Source organism: Calypte anna, chromosome 14 (assembly GCF_003957555.1).
Source record: "Calypte anna isolate BGI_N300 chromosome 14, bCalAnn1_v1.p, whole genome shotgun sequence".
NCBI lineage: Eukaryota > Metazoa > Chordata > Aves > Apodiformes > Trochilidae > Calypte > Calypte anna.
This window is the reverse complement of record NC_044260.1, coordinates 14,264,063-14,286,896: the sequence shown is the minus strand read 5'-3', so window position 1 is coordinate 14,286,896 and position 22,834 is coordinate 14,264,063. Positions and strand designations below refer to the sequence as shown.

Genomic DNA, 22,834 nt, shown 5'->3' with positions numbered 1-22,834 from the left:
TTTCCATACAGCTAATGAGAATTTCCTGTTTTCTGGCTCGTGCCCATTGCCTCTCATCCTGTCTGACAAAAGCCTGGCTCTGTCCTCCCTACACCCTCCCACTAGGTGGGTGTAGACAACATTAAGATGACTCCTTTACCTCCTCCAGGCTGATCCAGCCCAGCTCTCAGCCCTGCAGCAGCCAAACCACAGCCTCCTCTGGGGACCAGGGCTGATGGGAGCAGCACAGCACATCAGAGCTGGGAACCTGCCCCACTCCTCCACCTTCACTGAGCCTGGATCCTTTCACAAGGCAGAAAGTGGCCTTCAGCATCCAAACCCCACCTCAGGTCTGACTTGGAAACCTGTGCCAGGCTGATCCAGAAATAAAATTCCACCCTGCCCCCTTCATTGTGACAAAGAACATTTATTATTAAAAACCTCTGAGCCACAGTCTGCCCTAGCTGCTGCCCTCACACAGCTCAAGGCCGGCATGTGGAGCACAAGAGAAGTGTCCTGATGCTCCCATCTCTCTCTCCATCTTCTTGTCTACAACGCTCACAAATTTGTTTCCTCGTAAGTAAAACCTGAGTGGTTTCTGGGACCACTCTCCCCTGTTGCCAATCCCAATCCTTGTCGTGGCCACCACATCTTGCTCCCCAGGGAGGTCTTGGCCAGGCACCATCCAGATGGCTGCATCTTCAGCCAGGTCCCTCTGGTCAAAAGCCTTGTCAATGCCAAAGGCTTGGCAGAGCTTGGAGGGCCCATTGCAGAGCTGCCCATCCTTCAGGGGCTTCCTGGGGCCTTTCCTGGAGGCACTGCGCAGCTCTCTCATGGCTTCCAAACCCTCAAGAGGTTCCAAAGAGCGAAGCAACACTGCAGCCCCTTCCCCTGGTGCAGAACAAGAACCACGTGTTAGTACAGGGCAGTTCATCAGCACTATCCCAGCAGCAGCACTGCAGCCAGCAGCCACCTCCTCTCCAGTGCCAGGCTCTGGATTCAGCCACTGACCCTGCTCAGTACCCTTCTGAACATCTCAGAGCTTTGTGTCCCTCACTCATCACTCAGGGCTTGCTCTTTCTCAACCCCACTCCTTGCTATTCCTGAGTCTAGCTGCTGCTCCAAGGCTTGCCAGAGGGCAGGAGGTTTCTTTGTATGCACAGCAGAATGTTCAGGAATAAATAACACATATGGTTCAGCTTTGGCGTAGCCATCCAAAGCTGCTCCCAGACCTACTGGATTTATAAAGAACTCTGATTACAAGAACTCCAGCTAACAAAGGAGAGGAGGAATGAGCCTGGATGCTGCCAGCAGAAAGAGGCAGCTTGGAGTTCATCTGGACAAAGAGAAACCAGGGAAGGAGCTCCAGGCCCTGGGAGCAGCCACTGTCTGTGCTGAGGGAGCCCTGGCTGCAGGAGTCACCAATTCCAACACCCAGCTGGAGGTGTGACAGGAGGTGGCACCAGGGTGGTATCTGCAGAGCCAAATGGAGAACAAGCCAAACTCTTGTGCCAGGGAAGCTCTCCTGAGATGGGAACCTGGGGCAGGACAGGGCTGCAGCATTTCTGGTGCCCTGCAAGCATCCCTCCAGCAGAGACCTTTCTAAGACAAGGACACCTTCCCTTAGCTGTGATCTGCCACCCTGCCAGGAGCCTGAGATAACTTCAGCCACCCCGTGCTGTTGTGACCAGCTGCCCTCCCCAGTTTTGGTGATGGTTGAGCCAAGATGCAGCTCTGAGCACATTCTGCTGTGATGAGGATGTCCAACACAAGTGGGACAGTGAGGAAGAGCTTTCCATGACCTTGAGTGGGCGAGCAGAGAGGCTGGAAAAGGAGTCTGTGTGCTGCCCCACACAGCACCCCTTGTGCTGCACCCACCCACAGCATTCCTTCCCACCAGCATCTGTGTGCTCCCTGGTGCCTCTCTGCAAAAATCCCTTTTCAGCCTCAAACATCTGGAGCCATGCTCCTGCCTGGCAGAGGCTTTTTTATGTAGGCACTGACAGATCCCTAAGGACCTGAGATTTCCAAAAATAGAATCCCCCTCATAGTTTGGACAAATCCCACACTAAATTGCCCTTCTCCACTCCTAACTGAGCCTGTCAACCAAGGACCTGATTTCTGGCTGTGCTGAGGTGTGTGCCTCTTGCCCTGAACCTGCTCAGAGCCCCCCAGTGCCCTCAGTACTGCCTGGGGGAGTCAATAGATTGCCTTCCAACAGCTGCCAGGGATCTGTTCCCAGGAACTCCCTTCTCTGAGGCAGGAGCCAAAAGCTGCTTCCCTGTACTGCAGTGGTTTAGAGCTCCAGGGTCATTTTAGATTTTTAAGAACGTGCTCCATGTCCTAAATCTGCTTGTTTCATCCAGGCACAGAGAAACATCACTCTCACCAGGACACCTTACTCAGCAGGAACAACTCAGGGATCCTGAGCAATCACAGATTTGCATTCATCCATCACAAATACAAATGGCAACCATGGTTAGACTTGAACTGAACACCTGGGCTGATGTTCAGGTCCTCCTGAGCATACCTGGACATCAGAAGTTTTATTTTAGCTACCAAGGAGTAGCTGAATCCCTCTGGCTCACCTTCTGCCAGTCAGAGTGCTTCAGCCTGCCTTCCCTCCTCTCTGCAGCCTGCAGCAGTTCCCTCTCAGGTGTTTTCTGGCTTCAGCATCTGCCTGACACTGATCCAACACTCTGCCAGCAGCAGTGGCAGTGCAGAGATGCTGAGTTATCTCCCTCCTCCATATTAACGAGCAGCATTCAGAATTAAACAGTGGGATCTAACAGTGATGCTCAGGCCAACTCTCTCCCTGAACAGTGAGAAATCATAAAATGATAGGGAAGCCCCATACCCCTCTGTGCAGCTTGCTGCTCCTTCCCTGGAACATCTCCAGCTCTCGTTCTTGGAAACAGCTCTTGGCTGCTGGAGAGAAGAAAATTTCCTCTCTCCACCCATCTGACTCACTGCTCCTGAAACACTTCCTTCAAAGTCCCAGTCTAGGATCCAAAAGTTGGAGCTGAGTCCACATCGTGTGACCCTGGGCCTGGATAGAGCATCACTGGGATCCTGATTTTACAAGCTGTTCTCTCAGATCTGGCAGCAATGCACACACCTTGGCAAATCCCAGGGAAACAAATCCCAGCAAAGTCAAAAGAGAAGCTTGGCTGGCATTTCCCCTCTTCCCTGAAGCAAGGGAAGCCCAACATCTTAATCCTAGGGAAGGCTCATTGTGCTGCTGCCAGGATGTGCTGTGGGATTCATCCACCCTGGAAGGAAGACTTCTTGCCCCAGGAGAGTGGCAAAACAACAAGTTACAGCTGGAAGTGCTTCCGAGACAGCCCAGCAGCTCAAACGCTCCTTAATGCTTAAGCTTAGGATGTCCCAGACCTCGTTTTCCCCAGCGTTTACAGCATTAAAACTTTTTCAGCCTCACCTTACCTTGGCTGGAAACATTGACACAGAAATAAATCCCATAGATCTGATACACGTAGAGGGTTCCTGGGGCCATGAACATCGCTGCGTTTCGGAGAGTTTGCTTCCCCCCTTTCGAGTGGGAAGCTTCATCTTCCCCACCCAGATAAGCTTCTGTTTCAACAATCCTCCCCCAGAGTTCTCTGCCATCAGGAAGCTTGCGAACTAAAATCTGAAAGAGAGGTCAGAGTGCATCCCAAATGGGTACAAAATAAGCAGAGCAAAAGAGGTGTGGAAATAAAGAAGCTGGAAAAAAGGACCTGATGGTCCTACAGCCTCTGCTCTCCCCTTGGTGATCCAGTCTGTAAGCTAACAAGAACTGTTTCAGCTTCTACTCTCCAGGCCACAGCCCAGTACAAGAAGTTCCTGCCTGGAGTGGCATTTTTTACTGTGGCAGTGTCATGAAGAGCCATTTAGTGATCCTATAGGCAACAAAGAGCCCAGAACCCTTTTGTGCTGATTTTCTGCGTTCTCCACCTGGTTTAAGGCAAAAAGCACCAGACTATCAGCCCTGAATCACCATGATTCTTAAGATGGAGAAAATATGGCAGTGGCATAATCACCCCACTTCTGTGATGAGGCAGTTTCTTTCCATAAAGATGTTTCAAAGAGGTTCTGCTCCCTAACCACAGAGATTCCCAGCACCAGAGTGAGTATCAGTGCTGCTGCTGCTGCTGTATTCTTGGCACCAGAGAATGAGGCAGTGCAGGAGAGCTGGGAATTGGCTCCAGGCTGACAACACAGATCTTTGTTATTGCAATGTGTTCTCTGCTGCTGGTACCTCCTTAAATAAAACAAAGCAGATGTGGGGGAAAAAAAAACCCCAAAACACAAACACGATAATGAAAATATTACCTTTCAAATGAAAACAGTTGCTAAATTTCATAGCTTTTTTGTGATTTGACCTGATTTCTACACTTCTTTTTTTTACTTAAGGTGTGTTTGAGAAGTACTGCTGCATATTCTCATTTAGGCAACAGCTCTCAGTTTAATTATCCTATATTCAGTGCTCCCATATTTGAAAACCAGTTCAGAAATGACATTCAGGAAACAAAACCTAATTCCTAACAGATGTCTGCACTGGATTGCTGATGCAGTGACTGACCTGATCCAGCATGGATGCTCCAGAACTCAGTTTCAAATGCTGCAACTCTGGTATATCAAGGTTTCTCTATAGCACTTCTCAATTAGTTGAAAACAATCAGTTTCATTGAGGAGTGTCTTGGTGTTACAAAATTTCATTTTAAGAGGCCATTTGTTGGTTCATGTTTTGGGGTATTTTTCTGTTCCCAAGAATGCAGGAATCACATTTAAGTTAAACAAAGTTAATATACCAGGCACCTTCCAAATTGGGTAGAATGAAACTAAGTAATGAAACACTAAATCATTGTTATAGTTCTAAGAAAAGGAGAGATTAGACTGAGTCATGGGGGATTATACTTTAAAGAAAATCTAAAATTAACATAGAAATTGCCCAGCTTGTAATTTTAAGCCTAAACAGAAAATGTGTAGAAATAAGGTTAAAATATCATCTGCCTGGGGTAGCAGAGTGTGTTAAGATGGTGGAGTCATTAAGGCAAAAAATGCATCAGTACTGAGAGACTTCACAAATCCTCATCCAGACCCAGTAACTATCACAGCAGGACAGGACACAGGCTCTGGTTTTTGAGCCCCCACCAAATGCTTTGTAGAATTGAGTAATCAGGGGTCTCCCAAGACAAGACTGAACTCTCAGACTGATCCAGAGCAAAATGCAAACTCTTTTCCAAAGGCTTCTCTCCCTGCAAAACAACTTCCTATCATAACCCTGAGGTATAAAGTTCAGTGTCCTTCCACAAGCATTAAAGTCCAAAAATAATCTGTCAGAGTCCTATGTACCAGCAAAAAAGGGGAAGCTACATAAAGTGAGGAAGCTTGTTAGGAAGAACTTGAAAGAGGCAGCCAAAGGTTAAAGCTGGGAAGGCAAGGCTCTAGCAGGATGTCTATAAAGATAGCAAACACACATGATGTATCAGAGAGGTTAAGGAAGACCAAAAAAATCCCAGCAGGGTTAAAAAAAAAAAAAGAGCAAAGTTGCCAATTGCAAGGAAGACAAGATCCTTAGAAAATAAAATAAAAAAAAAAAGCTAGACACAGCAAGACAGGCCAAAGCCAACAGTTTGTGGAACAAATTCCTAAAGTTATCTAAACCAATGAGAACCCTGAGACTCTGCTCACCCTGCAGACAATAAAGGTATAAAAAAGCCTCAGAGAAGATAAGACCACTGCAGTGAAACTAAAAACACATTTTGCAATTGCATTTACAAGGTCTCAGACTGGAACTTTTATAGGGAAAACACTGGAGGAACTCCCTCCCATGGAAATAGCTGGAGAGTCTTTCTGAAGGCTTCACTAAGCAGAAGAGACATGTTTAATCTCCCCCTCTCTGATTTCCAAAGGCTTTCAACAAGCTCAAAACATTCCTCAGTTTCAGCAATGGGATAAAGGAGAAGGAGCTTTCATGAGCAATTAATGGCTTGAAAACTCAGAAACAAAAGAGAGGGACAGCCTTTTTCAGAGTGAAGAGAGTTTAGCTGTTAAATGATTCCTGTTCTGCCTTCTGTATTTGTGCAAATAGCCCCAGAGAGGGGATCAATCCAGAGCTCCATGTGTATTCTGACAGCAGAGAGTTAACTCAGAGCAGGAAAACCAAAGCAGGCAGCATGAGATGCAGCTTTCCTTTCCACTGCCCCACATGCTTTGACTGTCCCCAGCACTCAGCTGAACTGGCAGATGAGAACAAGATATTCAAGTGCCCTGTGACAGTGGACACTGGTCAAGAAAGGCCAAGGGCCTGCCATGCTGTTAGCAGCACAGGATGGTAAAAAGGAGGCAGAGGAGATGTTGCTGACTGCAGAGCATTTCTTTCCACTGGGCTAAGCAAGAAGCAAAAAATAAAGGAATACCTGAAAGGAAAATAAAAGGCCTGAAACAGACTTCAGTCCACAGACTGCAAAGTACATTTCAGTAAACCAGAAAAAAAGAGAGGGAAAACTCCACGAAAAACTAATTCTGAAATGTGAGAGTAAACTAAAGCTGAGAAATTACTCCTCTGCCTTTATCCAAAATAGATTTGGCTACTAGTCTTTAAATTCCACTGAACTTCACAAGAGAAGGAATGAGAGCTTATTCCTAAAATAGCAAAGCCCTGGAGTCAAATGGCAAAAAAAGAATTTCATCCTTTTACACTAAGTTATAAGCTAGCACAAGCTCCACTGCAGTAATCTTGGTGTTAGGTCTTACCTGTCCCAGAAAGGACTTGGCCAGACTAATGCAGGGCTGGTTAAAAAAATCTGCTTCTAGCCGGGAAGAATTTTTCTTCTGTGTTGCAAAATACTTGCTGTTTTTTGGAGAAGAATCACCATCAGGTGTAGAACTCAGTTTCTCCAGAGCATTCAAAGGAGGGAAGCTGGGGTTGCTTTGAAGAGCACTTAATTGAGCCAACAGCTTTCTTTTTCTTGGCATAGTCCTGGAAGATGGATACAAACGTGATCAGAAAAAGAAACTTTTATTTTTATACATTTTATTTTTACACATTTCCCCACAACAATGAATCTGAAAACTCTTAACTGGGCAGCCTGGGCAAACTACAGGAGTAGGTGACAGATTCAGTGATGTCTGCATCAGGCCAGGCAAATACTGGGCTGCACTGATAAGCAAAGAGAAAGCTGCAGATTGATTACTCATCTGTTAAGGACTGCAGATGAAGAACAACTCTGCTTCAGCTAGCAGTAAAAATAAGTTTGCTAACTGTTAGGTTAGGAAATTCAGAAACTGGAAAGAAAGACAGACCAGTACTACATACATTTTACCTAGAACTAATGTAAATCTGTTAAGCAGACAGAAAAAAATAGGAAATGGTCTCCTCAAAAACTGTCCTGACTCTGAAAGTCCACAGGAGTCACATCTCAGTTGTCTGAAACAGCAACAATATGGGAGCAGAATCTGAAGCACCAAGAGGACACAGAACACTGGAGCTGGGAGGTGCCCTGTGCCCTGTCACAGGGACAAACTCTTATCATGCCATAGAAATGTTTGTGTTAGAGCCTCCACAAAATAAGCTTTAAATTCAACCTACCAGAAAGATGAAGAGCAGCCTGTTCCAGTCAGCAGGATGTACGGGAGGCAACTACATAACCTGGGGTTGTTCTAGGTGTGTCACCAACTTACTGTGCAAGCTGCTGAAAGCTGGTGTTTCTTTTTCTGTGCAGCAGCCCTTATACCTGTCAGACAGGAACAAACTCATTTATTCACTGTGTAAAGTACTGTGAAACAGGCAAGAGATTTTGGAGCTGGAGATCATGATACAAACAGTGTCTGATTAGCTCAAACTCAAGAACAATCTACAATTCTCTGTTGGTCTAAGAAAAGGTGATCTCCCAGCTGGGGCACTGCTGGAGATGCTCCTCAGCCTTTTTTATCCAGAAGGCTGTGAAAACAGTGGGGAATGCACTTTTCCTGTGCTGAATACATAAAAAGCTGAAACTTTTAAGATTCTCCCACTGGCACTGACTTCAGAAAGTGTCAGCCTCAAAAAAGGACTCTTTCAAGGGAATGCAAAGAGACCAAGTTCAAGAGAATGCAAAGACAGCAGCTTTTAGAAGGTGCCTCATCAGTTCTGAAATTCAACCACACGTGGAAATAAGGGGAAAAAAGCAAAGGTTCAACATCATGCAAAATTAGAAATGGAGAAAGAATCCCATATACAGCTGAACCTGTAAGGGAAGTGTACACATAATTACATAGCTGCTGCCACTCATTTTTTCACCCCATCTCAGCTTTTAAGGATGACTACAAAACCCCTCACCACCTCAAGCAGTCTTTATCTTGTTCTGATGTTTCTCACAAAGAAAAACCCATCAGCATTACACTGTAACAAAGTCAGCATTGCCCTGCTCTGGATCACCAGAGCCAATTCCCCAGCAGTGTAACATTTCACTTCAGAAGAATCCAGACACAAACATATAAAAATAGGCACCAGAAAAACAATCACATCGTGACTGGCAGGGAGGTGGAATGTTGCTATTTTATTTTTTTTTTCCCCTACACATCTAATCCTTTATTGCAATAATTTTGTGAGATGGGAGACTTGCCACAGCATGGCCAGCTCTATGGTGGGTATCCTGACCTGAATCCTGGCTGGGGAATTCCCTGGTGGGAATTCTTAAATATTTTGGCAGAAGTCACCAGCCTTGCCTCAGACAAAACAGTCTGGTGGCTTTCACCAATTCAAGTCCCATCAAGGAGAAAGTGCAAACAGGTAAGTGGGATGCAGGAAAGGACTCAGATGCCTCCCACAGAAGACACCTCCAGACTTCTCTGACATTGTTAACTGGAATTTCTGCTTTCTCAGCCATACACAGAGACGTGCAGCAAACACGGGCAGTCTGAGTGGAGCATTGACTCACTTGGTCATTTGTGCTCTTATGGAATGTGACATCAGGAACAGGGGATGAGTTGCCTGGCACCTACTGCCTTTCCAGTGAAGTAATTCTTAAAAGCTGCTCTCCTGTAAATGTTAGAGCAGCAGCCTTAGGGCACTTGGCATTTCGTTGCTCTGGGCAGATCTCAGGACTTTGCAAACTGCAGCCTTCTGGGCAGGAGAAATAGGTCAGGCAGGAAAAAGTCACTTCTTTAAAAGCAAAAACGCTGGTTGAGGGGGGTGCAATACCATCTTAGAAATCCAGAGAAACCCTTATTTGCTTCTGTGCCTCAAATTAATCAGTTGTGGGCTTAATCACTTAATAATCCTGTTGTAACCACACCAGGTCCTGGTTGTTACGTGCGTGCACAGAACAAGTGTGCAGGGGAGAAAATGGAGAGCTGAGTAAACATGCATGAACACCTGAAGTGTGCAGGGCCAGAGTCAGAGAGACACTGAAAACCTGTGCAAAGTTAAAATGGAATCCAAATCCAACCCTGGGGAGGGAATCCCAAGGCAACCATGGGGAGGGAATCCCAACTCGACCATGGGGAGGGAATCCCAACCCTGGGGAGGGAATCCCAACCTTGGGGAGGGAATCCCAGCCGGGATCTGCAGTCCTGAGAGGCTCAGAGGAGCTCAGGTTCTGCCCCAGGTGATGAAATTGGTTCTGATCCAATGCCCCTCCCCTGAGCCCTCCCTGACAGCGTCTCCTCCTCCTCTTCCCACCCAGAGGAAAGGCTTTTCCTACATGGGAATTAATCCCTGCACTGCAGCCACACCGTTTCTACCTCCTTTGCATTGCATTTACCCCTTTAAAAGTAACGAAACAACAACGGGAGCGGCTCCGGTATCGCCCGACCCGACCGGGCCCGTCTGGGCTTCCCGAGCGCGTCGGGCGATACCGGAGCCGCTGGACTCAGGCTTCGGAGGTCGCCGCTCGCTGCCGGAGCTCCCTCAGCCCGGCCCCGCCGCACACGCACCTGCCGGGTTCCCCCCGCAGCCTTGCGGCTTCCAGAGCCCTCCGGTCTCGGGCTGGAACCGCGGGCCCGGCCTGTAGGCCCGGCGGAAGCCCCGAGCTTTCCTGAGGGGCGTTCCCGGCGCGGCGTGAGGGGAGGCGGGGGAAGAGTCGGGAGCGGTGCGGGCCGGAGATGCGGCTTGCACCGGGCTCCTCCCTCTGAAGATGGCGGTAGACCACAGGATAAGCGTTTGACGGCTTTTTCTTTTTGTCTGCAGTAGAATTATTTCCAGGTTTTTGCCTCAGTTTGCTGATCTCTCGCTGTAGGTGTTGTTTCTGGACCCCAGATTCTCTTGGAGCTCCTCCCTGGTTTTCAGCATCCACCCCTCGCTGCTTCAGATTAATTATGCTCAGAAAAAGGGTGAATTTACATTCTGATGATTAGGAGTGGTCACAAGATGCCTTTATGGATGCCTTTAAGATGCCTCCATTCTTCCCTCAGCTCACCGATGCAAAAAATTGTTTTTTGTCTTCAGCTTTTCACCAGATGGAGCATAAGGACAAAACGGAGTGCAAATAGGTGAAATTTTTCCTCCCAGCTTTCTGGAAACATGCAGTCGGGGCCACTGATTCATAAGCAGGTTTATGCACGAAGGGCTTGAGGGAAAATCTGTTGGATCAAAATGGATTTGCTATAATTTCTATAATAAAATAACAGTCCCAGGCTGGGACAGCAGTGGCTAGAAGGCAGCCACACACAGCAAGCAGCAGGACTTGGTGTCTACCCCATTCATGAATTTGCAAGGGAGAAGAATGAACTGCAAACTAAAATTCTAGGAGACACAAACATTTTTGCAGGTTCAGCTGGTGTACGAGTGGCTAAGAGTGTTGTTATGGGGGCAGAAATGAGGAGTGAGTGAGCTTGAATGTGAGGAAGATGGATAAAAAGCTTTGAGAGTCCTGTAAACCCTGAACTGTATCCAGAATTTGCAAAATTTACTATTCCTGGTTAGTAGGAAGATTAAAAAAAAATAAAAATCCCCAAACCAACTATGAACGGAGCAAATTTAGAGTCTGTTACACAATATTAATTCTTTTTGACCATGAAGAAGCAGCTAATGTACTTTGGAATCCAAGACTGCACTGAAAAGCTCTTAAATGATTTCTGTGAAGCACGATGGCACTGCTACTGCTGTGGTGTAAAAAAAAAGGAAGGAAACCTATACATCTTAAATACATCAATACTTTAATTGGAGATCTGTGTGAGTTTTTAATTAAAATGGACAAAGATAAGTTCACAAGAATTTGGACTCTGGAGAGATATTACCTGCTGGCTGCATAACGTCACTGAGCTCCAGTCTGAAACCAGCCATTTGTGTTATTAGGTAAAGACAACAAGTGAAGTTTTAAAAAATAATCATTAACAATCTTGGCTAAGTGAAGTGTTTCTGAAAGAGCATTTTGGACTTCCTGGCTTGCATAGTTCACATCCCAGCTGTAATATGGTATTAATATAAGAAAGGAAGACCAAGAAAGTGCATGAAAAGGAAGATAACCAAGCATCAAACTGGCCTTTCAGCAAACTCTGAAAATTAAAGGAGAGGCTTAAGCAAGTATGAAAGATGTGGGAAGGATTTCCTGGGGTCAGACTAGTTCAGCTTTGCAGACTTTCTCCTGTGGGAGTCTGTGGGATGGGCACTGTCAGGAATGCTGGCTTCTTTTACAGCAGATCTATTTCATACCCAAAGGAAGTATTTAAAGCTTTCAGCACCTGAGGAATGTGAAATGCTCCAAGCTTCAGCATATGCATGGCCTTCATTTGTCCAATAACTTCACTGTTACAGAACCAACATCCAAAATAGCCTCCTGTAAAAGCTGAGCTGCTGGGGAACATTAAAGTTGCCCTCTCCACTGAGCAAAACCTTTTTCTTTTTTTTTTTTTAAGAGGAATGACTTGGGATCCGTAGCTAGAAACTCTGATTTTGGAGGCCCTGCAGCACAGTGGATGCACACAGTGTGCTGGGCTTTTCTTGGAGCCAAAACTGTGTTTGAAGAATGGTTCCTGAGACCTTCCAGGACATGCAGGCTGCTGCCATCCCATCCCTGCTCCGTGAGGACAGTAGATCAGATGTTCAAGTTTTGTCACTGTGAGATATCAAGTGAAGCTCCAGTGGCAGCTGCTGAAAGCCTCCTCTGTCCAGTTAGAAAGGGACCTGGAACCAGTTCCCTGCCAGCAGCCACTGCCTGGCCACTTCTCATGGCCACACTGCTCTTGCCAGCCAGCTGCCACGTTTCATGAGCCAGCTCTCAAAGAATTCCCAGGGATGAAAATGCTCCAAACAACACCAGGTTTTTACAACATCCACTCCTGGCCTCTCCTGACATCCTTGGCTGCTGCTTCCTCCTTCTGTGTGTCCTATTCACAGCTATTTCCAATCAGTGTCTGTTTGAGGGACACACAGCCCTCAAATTAGTACCAGAACTGAGAAGCTCCTAGGAGGGAGAGGTGCTCGTAGCTGCTTTGGTATCTCCCACACCCCAGCTGAGCCACAAATGGAATGTCTGCTCCTGTGAACCCGGCCCATTCTACTCCTTATGTAAGTAGCTGTGTATGTTTTATTCTAAATTTGGTGCCATCCATGGTGGATACCATTCCACCCTCAGTGCATGCAGGGTGCAAAGAATCCTGGCAAGTGTACTGCATGGAGTGGGGAAACACTGTAAATGAGCAGACATCCTGGGAGCCTCAGCTCTGGACCAGAGAGGGCAGGCAAGTCCCATTTAGTAACAAATTAATGGATTCTTCTGAGTCTGCTTTCTGTGCAAGACATTTTTATTCTCTGACAAGACAGAAACATTTGGCTTTACTGACTGCTCAGTGCCAGAGCCACAAATGCAAAAACTGAGCATGCAGGGCAGAGTGCTGGGCTGAAGGGCAGACCCAGTGTGTCTGCAGAGCTGATGTGGTATCCCAGTGAAACTGGTTTGGTGGTTTCATAAGGGCAGCCAGGCCTGGGGTCTCTCCCAGCTGCACAGGGCAGGAACAGTGGGAAGCTGGAGACCAAAAGCTTGGCTGGACTGGTTGGGAGGCATGAGGTAGAGCTGCCCAAGCCATCAGCCAGGCTTTTATGAACAGGGTGGTTTCTTGCTGAAGGTGTAAAAGATGGTTTATTCAGTATTCCTTCATCTAGAGGAAACTTACTGCAAAGAGACTTGATAACTCATTGGGAACAGGAAAATGGCAGACATGGGTGTGGGGGGATTTGTGTGTACAGGAACATATGTGTGTGTGTATGGATGCAGAGCTGGAGCATTGGATGCCCAGGAGCTATTACCCACCTCTTATCCACTCACACTGCCCCTCTGCTGAGTGTGCTCAGAATCTGCTGGTTGCAGGGAAAAGCCAGTTTAAGAAATTCCACTGTCCCTTTGCCCCCAGCCTTATTCTTGCCTCTCTCCATCAGAGCCCTTTCCCCTCCACTCTTCCAGTGCAGTAACTTGCAGAGCTGTGCTGGAACCAGTTCCCTGCCCTGGCTGAGGTCACCATCTCTTGCTGCTGCCATCTCCATGCCCTGTGGACAGAACAAGGGATCACCTCTGACACGTGTAGCCCAGAGCAGTGAGAGGGAGGAGCATGAGGCACAAAGGAGATGCATCAGCAAAGCTGAGCTCGGGGTACCACACTGAGCAATAACCATTTTCCTGCATTCTTTGCAGTATCAACAGCCCAGCTGCTTGCAGGAGTTCAGAGAAGCTCCACCAGTGTGTTGTAATAGGTGAAAAATCTTCAAATTAGGATGCAGATGAGCTGCAAATGATAATTTGTTTTTACAGGAGTAATTCTGTGCCCTTTGTAAATACAGAAGAATCATTTGGTTGTGTACTGGGAACCACCAGCTCTGCAGAAGAGATGCTTGCACTGTATGAGTGTACAGGGATAAAGCCTGGTCACCTCCCTGATAGCTCCCCTGGGAAACCTGCAGAGCATTTTCCAAAGGAGACCCAAAGCTTAAGTCCTGAGTGGGATCCCCCAGTCACACTCTGTCCTAGAGGCTGCTTTCAAAACTTGGTGAAGAAAGGGTGACCAAAGTACCTGGAAAGTAGCAGGACCCAAAAAAAAAAAAGAAAAAAAAGAGTCTGAGGAACTCATTTGTGCTGTGGATACCAACTCAGGAAGTTCCTGAGCCACAAACTGCTGGGTCTGGTGGAGTATTTAGGAGAAACATGAGTGTATACTAGAGCTGGTTTCATACTGTCTGTGAGATTTTGGAGTTGGGAACTGTTGGAGGTTGATGGCTGCTGCTTGGTGGATCCGTTCACTGACTCACCCAGCCCTTGGGGACACTGCAGGAGTCACCATTGCCTTGCTTATCCTGCTTAGCTGATCTGTTCTAGTAAGTCTGAATTTACCCAGGAACTGCTCAGAATGTGTTAAAAGAGCAAAAATCCCCCGAATCTTCTCCAGTGAGACAGAGCTGCCCACCCAGCCCCTGTTGGCTGCTAGCACAGACACCCAAATTTAGGAAGCATACTGCTTAGGGTTGGGCACACTCAGTGTCCCTGACCACAGGCATGACATAGCACTGCTTGCTAAAACTGCCCTGGAGTTGTTTGCCTGGCAGGATGTGGCACAGAGGCTGGGATTGAATATCATTCACAAGGTCACAAGAGTTAAGCTGGAAATAGCAGAACTTGAGCCCACTTGGGATGTAAGCAGGTGACTGGGCTGAGTATGTCACAAGCTTTTTGGAAGGGGTAATCATTGACTGGAACTGTTGGCATGGAGGACCCAGCTTGAGGAAGGCTTTGCTGCCCCTGTGACAGTGCTGGCAACAAAGATGTCACCTCTGCTTTCACTGCAAGTTAATTATATTCCTAGTCACTTGTAACTCCATGCTGCTTATCCTCAGAAGTTAAAAGAATTATGACAAATGCTGCAAGAGACAGACACCCCCCTCTTGGGGACTGTGTTTCAAGTTTAGTCTTTGTAACTGCAAGTGCTGCTACATTTCCTGTTTAACCTTCCTTCCCAGGGTAAGAATTTCTGCTCAGCACTCTCTGTGTATCTGTCTCCTTTTCAATTTGAGGCTGAGTTCCTGTGGATTTTATAAAACCCAGTTTCTAGGTAGAGGGGAAAGATCTGAAATCACAATTCTCCTTCAAAAATAAACAAGAATGTGCTTGCAGTGTTTGGAGTGTTCCAGGCCACCAGCACTTGCTGCCTGTGGGACACAGGAGGTAGATGGTGTAGGGTGTTAGGGTGGAACAGGGGAGCAGGCAGCACTGCCAGGTCCTCAGGAGGAGAAGAGGAGACAGAAATCCTTGTGGAAAACAAGGAAAATAGAACGGAGGAGCCTGGGAGCTGTGCTTTGTTCCACTGCTCAAGGAACAGCTTCAACATGATGGATCTGTTCCTGTCTGGGCTCCCATTTAACAGAAAGTGTTCCTGAACCTTCAAATCTGTCTTCAGACAAATCCCTAAGGTTGGGTGTGATCTTTGCCACTGCAGCACTTCTCAGAGACACACGGGCAGGCTGAGCTGTGGGGTGAGAATTCGAGTAACTGGAAGGCAGTGGGGTGCACCCTCTGCATATCAATTTTTCATTTGGCATTGAACTTCGTGTTCCAGTTCCAAGAACTGCCACTGAAAATAAACTCCTCCTTTTGAAGAGATGGGAACTCAGATATTCCCAGGGAAAAAACAGACTGGGGGCATCCATACAGTGTAGGTGAAGTTGGCTTTTTTACATGTAAATCCCTAATGCTTCCTGCACTGCTCACTCATTCTTAGTATCTCTGTCCTTACCCTTACATTAATCAAGACAGGTCTGTGTTGCAGCTGTGCTGTGGCTTTTACTTTAGGAATGTACAAGAAAAAAGAAATCATGCCCTGACTAATAAAATGGTGTTGGGTTTAATGAATACTGTACAATTAATTAATAATGAAAAACGAGTACAAGTCCCTTTGCTTGGGGAGCATCCTGTTTGAGGTAGCAGTTCCTCCAAACTAACTTGGAATGCTTTTTGGCAGCATCAGCTGGATCTCTGTGCAAGTGTTTTTAGAAGGCTTTGAGGTAAATCAAGTGCTTAAGGAATCATCTCTGCTGAGCAATAGCTTATGAAATTGGCCAACGATGGTGACTGGGCTCCAGCTCTTCCAAGACCTCCAAGTCTCTCTGCAACCATCTTTCAAATATCTTTGGCTAGATAATCAAGATTAAACCCAAGACACCTTCTGTGTCAAGCCATGCTATTGCCTCCTCTCATTCCTTTGCAGTTTGGGGTGATTATAAAGAAATCAGCACACTCCAGAGCCTGCCTGCCCTAACCAAAGGTCTTGACCCACAGGGAGGAGCTGATTTAACCAGCACTGCTGGATCTGGTTCTACCCCATCTGCTCACCCTCCTGCTGGCACGGGTGGCCAACAAGAGGACAGATTGTATTCCTCTAGGATAATATAATTATTCCCCAGCTGGACTGTGAATTTTGCTCTCTTTCCAGGTAGGAACCCCCTTCCCTGCTGCAGGTGCCTGCCTGGCAGAGCCTTGTTTCAGTTTCTAGCCTGGCAGCTGGTTGAGGTGCTGGCCACCACATCTGCCTGCAGTCAGCTGAACCTTGCTTGTCCTTCTCCAGGCAGCCTCACGGCAGGCAAATGATGTGTGTCCAACATGCACATCAGTCTTGCTGTAGTCAGAATGTGGATCCCTTCTGGCCTGGTGTTGAAACACATCATCACGTGGTGAGAAGCAGAATTTTGGCAGGAAAGATAGGAAGACAGACCCAATATAAATATTCCCTGAAAAAATAGGAATTACTTTCAAAATAGCTGAGCTCCCAATTTATTTCTTCCTACTTCCTGAAAAGTTATCACATTTGCTTAGCCCATGTTTTTTTCCTACTTACCTTTTTTTTTTTTTCCCCTCCCTCTCTGCTGACGTGTTTCTGAACGTGCAGCAGGGGTTGTCTTGCTGGTTTGTGAGCTGTGGTGGTTCCTTCAACTGAAACTGGTAATTGTGTCTTCAGTGGGATTGTGGGCTCCCCACTCCTGCTCTTAACAAATTTGTAGTGATACAGGGAAACCAAAGATATTTTGGAGTAAGTCAGAATTCCTGAATTTGTGCTCGTGTAAATAAAATGACCAGAGCTGGGGTTTGGGTTTTCTATTTTGGTCTGAGCTGCAGGAAAATACCTCTGCATCAGCAGAGAAAAAAATATTGAAAACCACCTTAATACAGCAAACATATTTGGTTTGCTTTTCTGTCACACAGTCACAGTGTGAGATAGAAAAGGGCAAAATGGACAAGGGCTGCTGTGATGCTTGAGAGTGACTCTGGTCACTCAGAGGAGGTGGCAGAGAGGGATCAAACTGCACCTTGGGCTGGTCCTGGGGGTTACAAGGACCTCGTGAGGGCAGGAAGCCACAGGGAGTGAGAAGGGAAGCTCTGATTTATGTTTTAATTTCCATAGCATATCCCATGCTTGGCCTGCTGATGTGTAGCATTTTTGCAACATCACTTCTCCAGATGTCAGCTTCAAAATGGTGATTGAAACATCTGGGGAGGAAAAAAAAAAAGAAAAAAGAAAAAGGCAGAGGATTTGTCAGCTGGGGTGGTGTGTGTGATGACAGGTTTGTAGGAGAAGCACAAGAGCTGGATGTGTGTGCTGCAGTGCCAAAGAGCTGGGGTGTTATTTCCACACCTCACACAGGCATTGCTAAATTCATTACAAACCTTTTGGAACTGAGTTTATATTTTAAAACCGAGAGGGTTAGACATTAACTGGTGTACAGTACATTTTTGGAGTCAGTGCTGTCTGTCTGGAGCAATTTCTGGGGATTAGATGAGCCCTCACAAGTGCTTTCAGCAGCAGCTAGCTGGACAGTTAGGAGATCTGCTGCATTATTTTCCCAGGCTGACTGATTGAAGTTAAAAAAACACTCCTGGTCTAATCAAACATAAACTGAGTGATCATGAGAAAGGAAATGCTACTGTCAGTAACTGAGTGGCCTGCCCTGTCATCCTGGCTCTTGGGCTGCCCTTTCCCAGGAGAAGACCTTGCGTGTGGCTGATCCCAGTTTTGGGATAATCTATATACCAGTGTGATCAGGAACAAACCAAGCTGAGCTCCCATGCCTGCTCTTCTTCAGGAATTATCCCCCATGGCATGGAGAGGTGCTCCCAGAGTCCTCTGACTTTGGCACCTGGGTCTCTGCTGCCAGGAGGAACTGTCTCTGCCATGGGTTTCCAGCCTGGCTGGCCTCTAAAAATGGAAAGAAATCAAGTTATTTTGGGGATGGCTGGGAGGAAGGTTTCAGAGCTGTGGGAAAAGGGGAGGACACCACCAGAGAGGGGTGTGGGACCAGCCACATGGGATCACAGCCACAGAGCTGGGAGATGGAGATGTTCCACAGGGAGAAAGAAATGGGCTTCTGGGCTACAGGAGCCAAAAACCTGAGGGATGAAAGAAAATGTGTGCTGAGCAGCATTTTACCCAGCTGGTGTCTGTGGGACTCATGCTTCCAAAGCTCAGGACAGGTACCTGCATTTGCAGGCTACAGGAAGTTAAGCAGAACAAAAAGAAACAGACCCCAAAGCTCCAAAATTTGTCTTTAACCATCCCAGCACTGTGCAAATTGCTTGGGCTGTGTGCAGGAAAATCCCTTTATGTCAGAACCCCCCTGGGAGCTGTGCAGATAACATGCCAGGGCTGGGGACTTCCCAGATGAGCAGCCAGCAGATGTTTGCTAAAGGAGGTGTGGAAAATGTGCACCACAGGTACTTCTCCCCCAGCTCTGGGATCAAAACCCCTCACTCACCTTGAAGGAGAGTGTTACTCTGCACAAGTAGGGGTAACTTGTCTGGACAAAGTATTTTTTAAGTTGTCTGCAGAGAGCTCTGCTCGAGGTGGAACAAGTTTCAGCCCCGTGGAACACGTGGGACCCTGGAAGCTGCCTCCTGTGGTCTTTTGCTGCTGGGCATCTCCAGGGGCTTGCTCAAGGAGCTTCTCTGCCCAGGTAGCATTAGAAACCCAGTTGTGAAGGCTCCTCAGTGCCCAGGAGCTGTCCTGGGAGTCCCTGGGGCAGCAGAGTGGGCAGGTTCCTGCTGCCCTGTCCAGCAGGTGGGTCTCACATCACAAACTGGATGCAGGGCTGCAGCTGGTGTGGGGTTATCACTCAACTGGCTGCAGGGAGAGAGCAGCTCTGTGCCCCCCAGGGAGCACCAGGTCCCCCTGGGAAAAAGGGACAGGGTGTTGGAGGGCATCATAGGGACAACAGAAGACAGCACACAGGTTTTAAGATGAGCAGGAATTCTGTGGCTGTCAAATAAGCTCTAAACTGTGTAAAGTTGGAGCTAAGTCAAATCTTGATCCTCCCAAACCTGTGCTCATGTAGCTGGGGGTCTGCCAGACTTGCTCTCTGTAGATGGGTGATATTTTGGAAACAGGAAGGGATTTTTTCCCCCAGAGCTTTTGCCAAAGCTCAGTGTCTCAGTGTCAGAATGTAGCTCAGGCCTGGTTAGGGTCCTACCACATGGCCCAGGAGAAATAAACCTGGATCAACCCCACTGATGTCAAATGCTTGCAGATCCACAGCTCTTGTGGGCTTGCTGAGCTGCTGGGTGCCATGGCACCTTGGTCAGGAAGGGCTCAGTGCTGGTCCCAGCACGAGCTGCAAGGGAGCCCAGGATTCCCAAGCTACTCTGGGCCCTATGCCACTGGCCTCCTTCCCACTGGCCATAATTACTGGCTTGCTGGAAAATTGATGAGCCCTGCTGTAGTGATATGCATGATTATAGAAGCTGTTGTAAAGAATTTGCTTCTGGGCTTTGACAGGGTTTATCTGAGTGGCTTCAGACTCATCATTCACAGGGGCTACCAAAGTGCTTCTGCTGATGGCCCCAGATAGCCACGAGCTTCTGTCAAGGGCTGCAGATTCCTCCCTGACTCTCCTGGTGTTCAGCTTGTGCCAAGCAGCATGGCAATTAGTCCCTCTGGGTTTGCATTATTGCTGGAAATGTTGTTGTTAGCCACTAAATTCACTAACCCTATTTTCAGCCTTATTACAGTATTTATCTTGGCTGCTCCAGTGTGGTTTTAAAGTTGTATTTCCAACATATGATACGGGGTAAAAATAACCAGAGCCTAATGAGAATAATGCCTGGAGAAACTCTGGTTTCTCAGTTTCACAATGAGTTCTTCTCCTTGCAACACGGCAGGAACATTTCAGCTGAGTGACAGAACCTTCTCCACCAGCATGGGGCATCCTTCCCCTCCATCAGCTGAGGAGAGCTGTGATCAGAGCCCAGGAGAAAGCTCCTGAGAAAAGCCCTGGGAGCATTTGATGTCTCAGGAGACAGCAGCTGCTCCAGGCTGAACACTTAGTAGGGTTTAGGTGACCACCACTGATAGCTTCTGCCTTTGTGTTTAGCTTTTCCTCTTCTAAGCTTGTGTGTGGGTGTGTGAATAAAATCCAGTGCCTCAGCCATTGCTGGAATTTCTGGGAATCAGGCAGGCTCTCCCTGCAGTGTTATGGTTTGGGGTTTAGGCTGGTGATGGTGCCAGGAATAATATTTCACAAGCAGCATTGCAGCAGGCTGGTGGGCACTCAGATTCCACTGGGCTATCGTTATCCCATGGGACATTCCTGGGGGCTGCAGCAGGCCATGGGGGGTGAGGGCTAGCTGTGGCCTTTAGGCTACCAACCATCCCTGCTCCCTCCCACAGAGGGAGATGAGCCAAGCCCTCAGCTACTCTGCTCTGGCAGCCAGAGAGGGGTTCAGACCCTCAGCACTGCCCACCAGCAGCTGGGGCTGTGCTCTGGTACAGGTCATGATGGGCTGCTGGTGCTGCTGGGCTGCCCTCTTCTCCACACATAGCTCCCAAAGTCCTGCTAAACCATGTGTCTGCATCCTCAGGGGCTCCAGGAACTTTTTGTTGGAGAAGTTGGAGAGGCAGGGGAGTGGTGTAGCTTTTCCTCTCAAAGCCTGCCAAGCTTACCGTGACATGGAGCAAGTGCTTTCCAGGGCTTGGTCTTGTTTTGGTTTTGTGTCCAAGACTGAAATGAGATATACAGACAGATATGTGAGGTGGGTGCTACCAAGGGAAATTGTCTTGGGGCTGATGAGACATCTCCCCCATGTGCACCCCAGGACACTGGGAGGTTTCCTTGCCTGGCCAGCCCCCCCTGTGCTCCAAGCTGTGCTGGGGATAGTGCTCACCCTCACCCCAAGGGATGGAAAGAGTTCTGTTTTCCAAAATTAGTTTCCAAATGCGTTGGAATTTCCTTTTGGTGGAAATTCTTGAAAATCTGGTCTTCATTGTGAAACTGAGTGGCAGCTTCTTCCAAACCCTCTTTCCCTGGGACTCCTCACCCAAAGCAGATGGCAGATTTGGGTCATTTCTGTTCACAGGGCAGCAGCTCTCAGGATGAGAGCTGAGGAAGGGGCTTGAAGTGTGGCTGGTTGGATTTTCATTTTAACAATGCTTCAGCCAAAGAAAATCACTGTGCTGCTTTAGAATGTGCTTCTCATCCCCTCCAGTGAGAGTGGGCAGCTTGAGGACCCATGGACACATGCAGCCCCACACGAGTCCCTCCAGCTCAGCACAACAGCCTCTGTTCCCTCTGGGCACCCAAACTGCACTCATACAATGAGGGTACTTTCCAGCAAGTGTCAACAATCTTTTTTAAGAATGACATTATCTTATTTTCCATGTCTTCTGGTACCATCCGGATCTCTGGGGAAATATCTGGAGCAGCTTGGCAAATTCCCAGTTGCACATCTGAAAAGAGTTATTTTTCAAAAGGCCAGAAAATCCTCTGTTTGTGAGGGCTGATTTCAGAGTCTGACTTCACTTTGAGCACTGACTCCTCACCAGTTTGGTTACCAGGGTCGTGCTCTTTAAAAATCTATGGCAAAACTGAAGCCCTAGAGAGAAAACACAACTGCCTTTCAATGTTGAGATGGACCCTTTAGCCCTGAACAACGAGGCAGATAATTTTATTGGAAGCTCTGGTTACAGAAAGTCTTTATTTGAAATTCCTCCAGAGAAACATTATCTCATTGCATCAACCAACCAGCTTCAGCAGGCACCAAGGAAGCATCTATGCCTAGGCCTGTTTTGGGACTCTGATCCCAGTTACTCTTTTGCTCAAAAGTAGGTCAGATTTTATTCCTTTTCCAGCAGGAACATTAAGAGCAAGTTCAAATACAAGATTTCCAGGAAACCAGAAGAAATTGCTGCTTGTATTTCTAGAAGCACTGCCAGAGACAAGCTCCTTTGTAACTCCTTTCCTAACTTTACCATATGACTGATGACTCAAATTACAAGGTTTTGTTTCCCATTTCTACCTGAGATTTCCTGTTTGGTCTCTTCCCAGATGCAAGGAGAAAGGTTACCACAAAGATATTTATGGAGGTATAACTCTAGCTGCTAAATTTGTAATTGCCCAGCCCCGGGGCGGAACATCCTTTTAGCTGAATCAGTGGCTGTAAGAATACAGCAGCTACTGTGGAAACCTGGCCTTGCTTGCAACACTGCTCACCTCCTGTGCTGGCTCCATTGGTGTGATGATGTGCAACAAGATTATTAAGATTATTAAGACTTTGTGATGGCTGAGGCTGAGTCAGCAGCACGGGATGCTGTGCTCTGTCTGTCTGCCCTGGTCCCCAGTGCTGTGCTGGCACCCTCCTGCCCTTCAGAGGCTTCTTCTGGAGAGATTGAAATGATTGGGCTTGATTCTTCTGGGGATCACTGAGAATTTACATTGCCAAAGAGATTTTTCTGAAAATACTCCTTTGGAATTGGCACCAGCAGTCCCTGCACCTAGCAGTGTACAGAGGCCACTGAGTTGTGTATCATTGGTGCCTGAGATGTGATGGTGAATACCAGCTCAGCACCCAGGCTGAAGAGCTCTCGTGCTGGAGATGTGTCTGGACTAGGAGCCAGGGTTCCCTCCCAC

The 22,834-nt window shown here is 47.4% G+C and overlaps 2 protein-coding genes across 5 annotated transcripts in view; one reads left to right on the top strand and one right to left on the bottom strand.

Moving 5' to 3' along the window:
• Window positions 1-393: 393 nt before the first annotated feature.
• On the bottom strand, window positions 394-10,075 carry MPG (N-methylpurine DNA glycosylase). 2 transcript variants are annotated; one of them, XM_030460093.1, is made up of 5 exons: window positions 9,901-10,073; window positions 7,574-7,718; window positions 6,739-6,964; window positions 3,424-3,628; window positions 394-870 (listed from the first exon to the last, which is right to left on the bottom strand). In XM_030460093.1, exons 3-5 carry the CDS (start codon window positions 6,958-6,960, stop codon window positions 440-442), a joined length of 858 nt encoding a protein of 285 aa, XP_030315953.1. In that variant the 5' UTR covers window positions 6,961-6,964; window positions 7,574-7,718; window positions 9,901-10,073; the 3' UTR covers window positions 394-439. The 2 variants fall into 2 exon arrangements, with proteins under 2 accessions (XP_030315953.1, XP_030315954.1); XM_030460094.1 differs by lacking the exon at window positions 7,574-7,718 and having other exon boundaries at window positions 9,901-10,075.
• Window positions 10,076-12,094: 2,019 nt separating this feature from the next.
• Window positions 12,095-22,834, top strand: part of RHBDF1 (rhomboid 5 homolog 1) — a 55,758-nt gene continuing 45,018 nt past the window's right edge. The window contains exon 1 of one of the 3 annotated variants that reach the window (XM_030459975.1): window positions 12,095-12,472. In XM_030459975.1, the coding sequence (XP_030315835.1) occupies window positions 12,471-12,472 (2 nt within the window). In that variant the 5' untranslated portion in view covers window positions 12,095-12,470. The remainder of the gene's footprint in view (window positions 12,473-22,834) is intronic. The other 2 variants (XM_030459981.1, XM_030459978.1) reach the window with 2 other exon arrangements.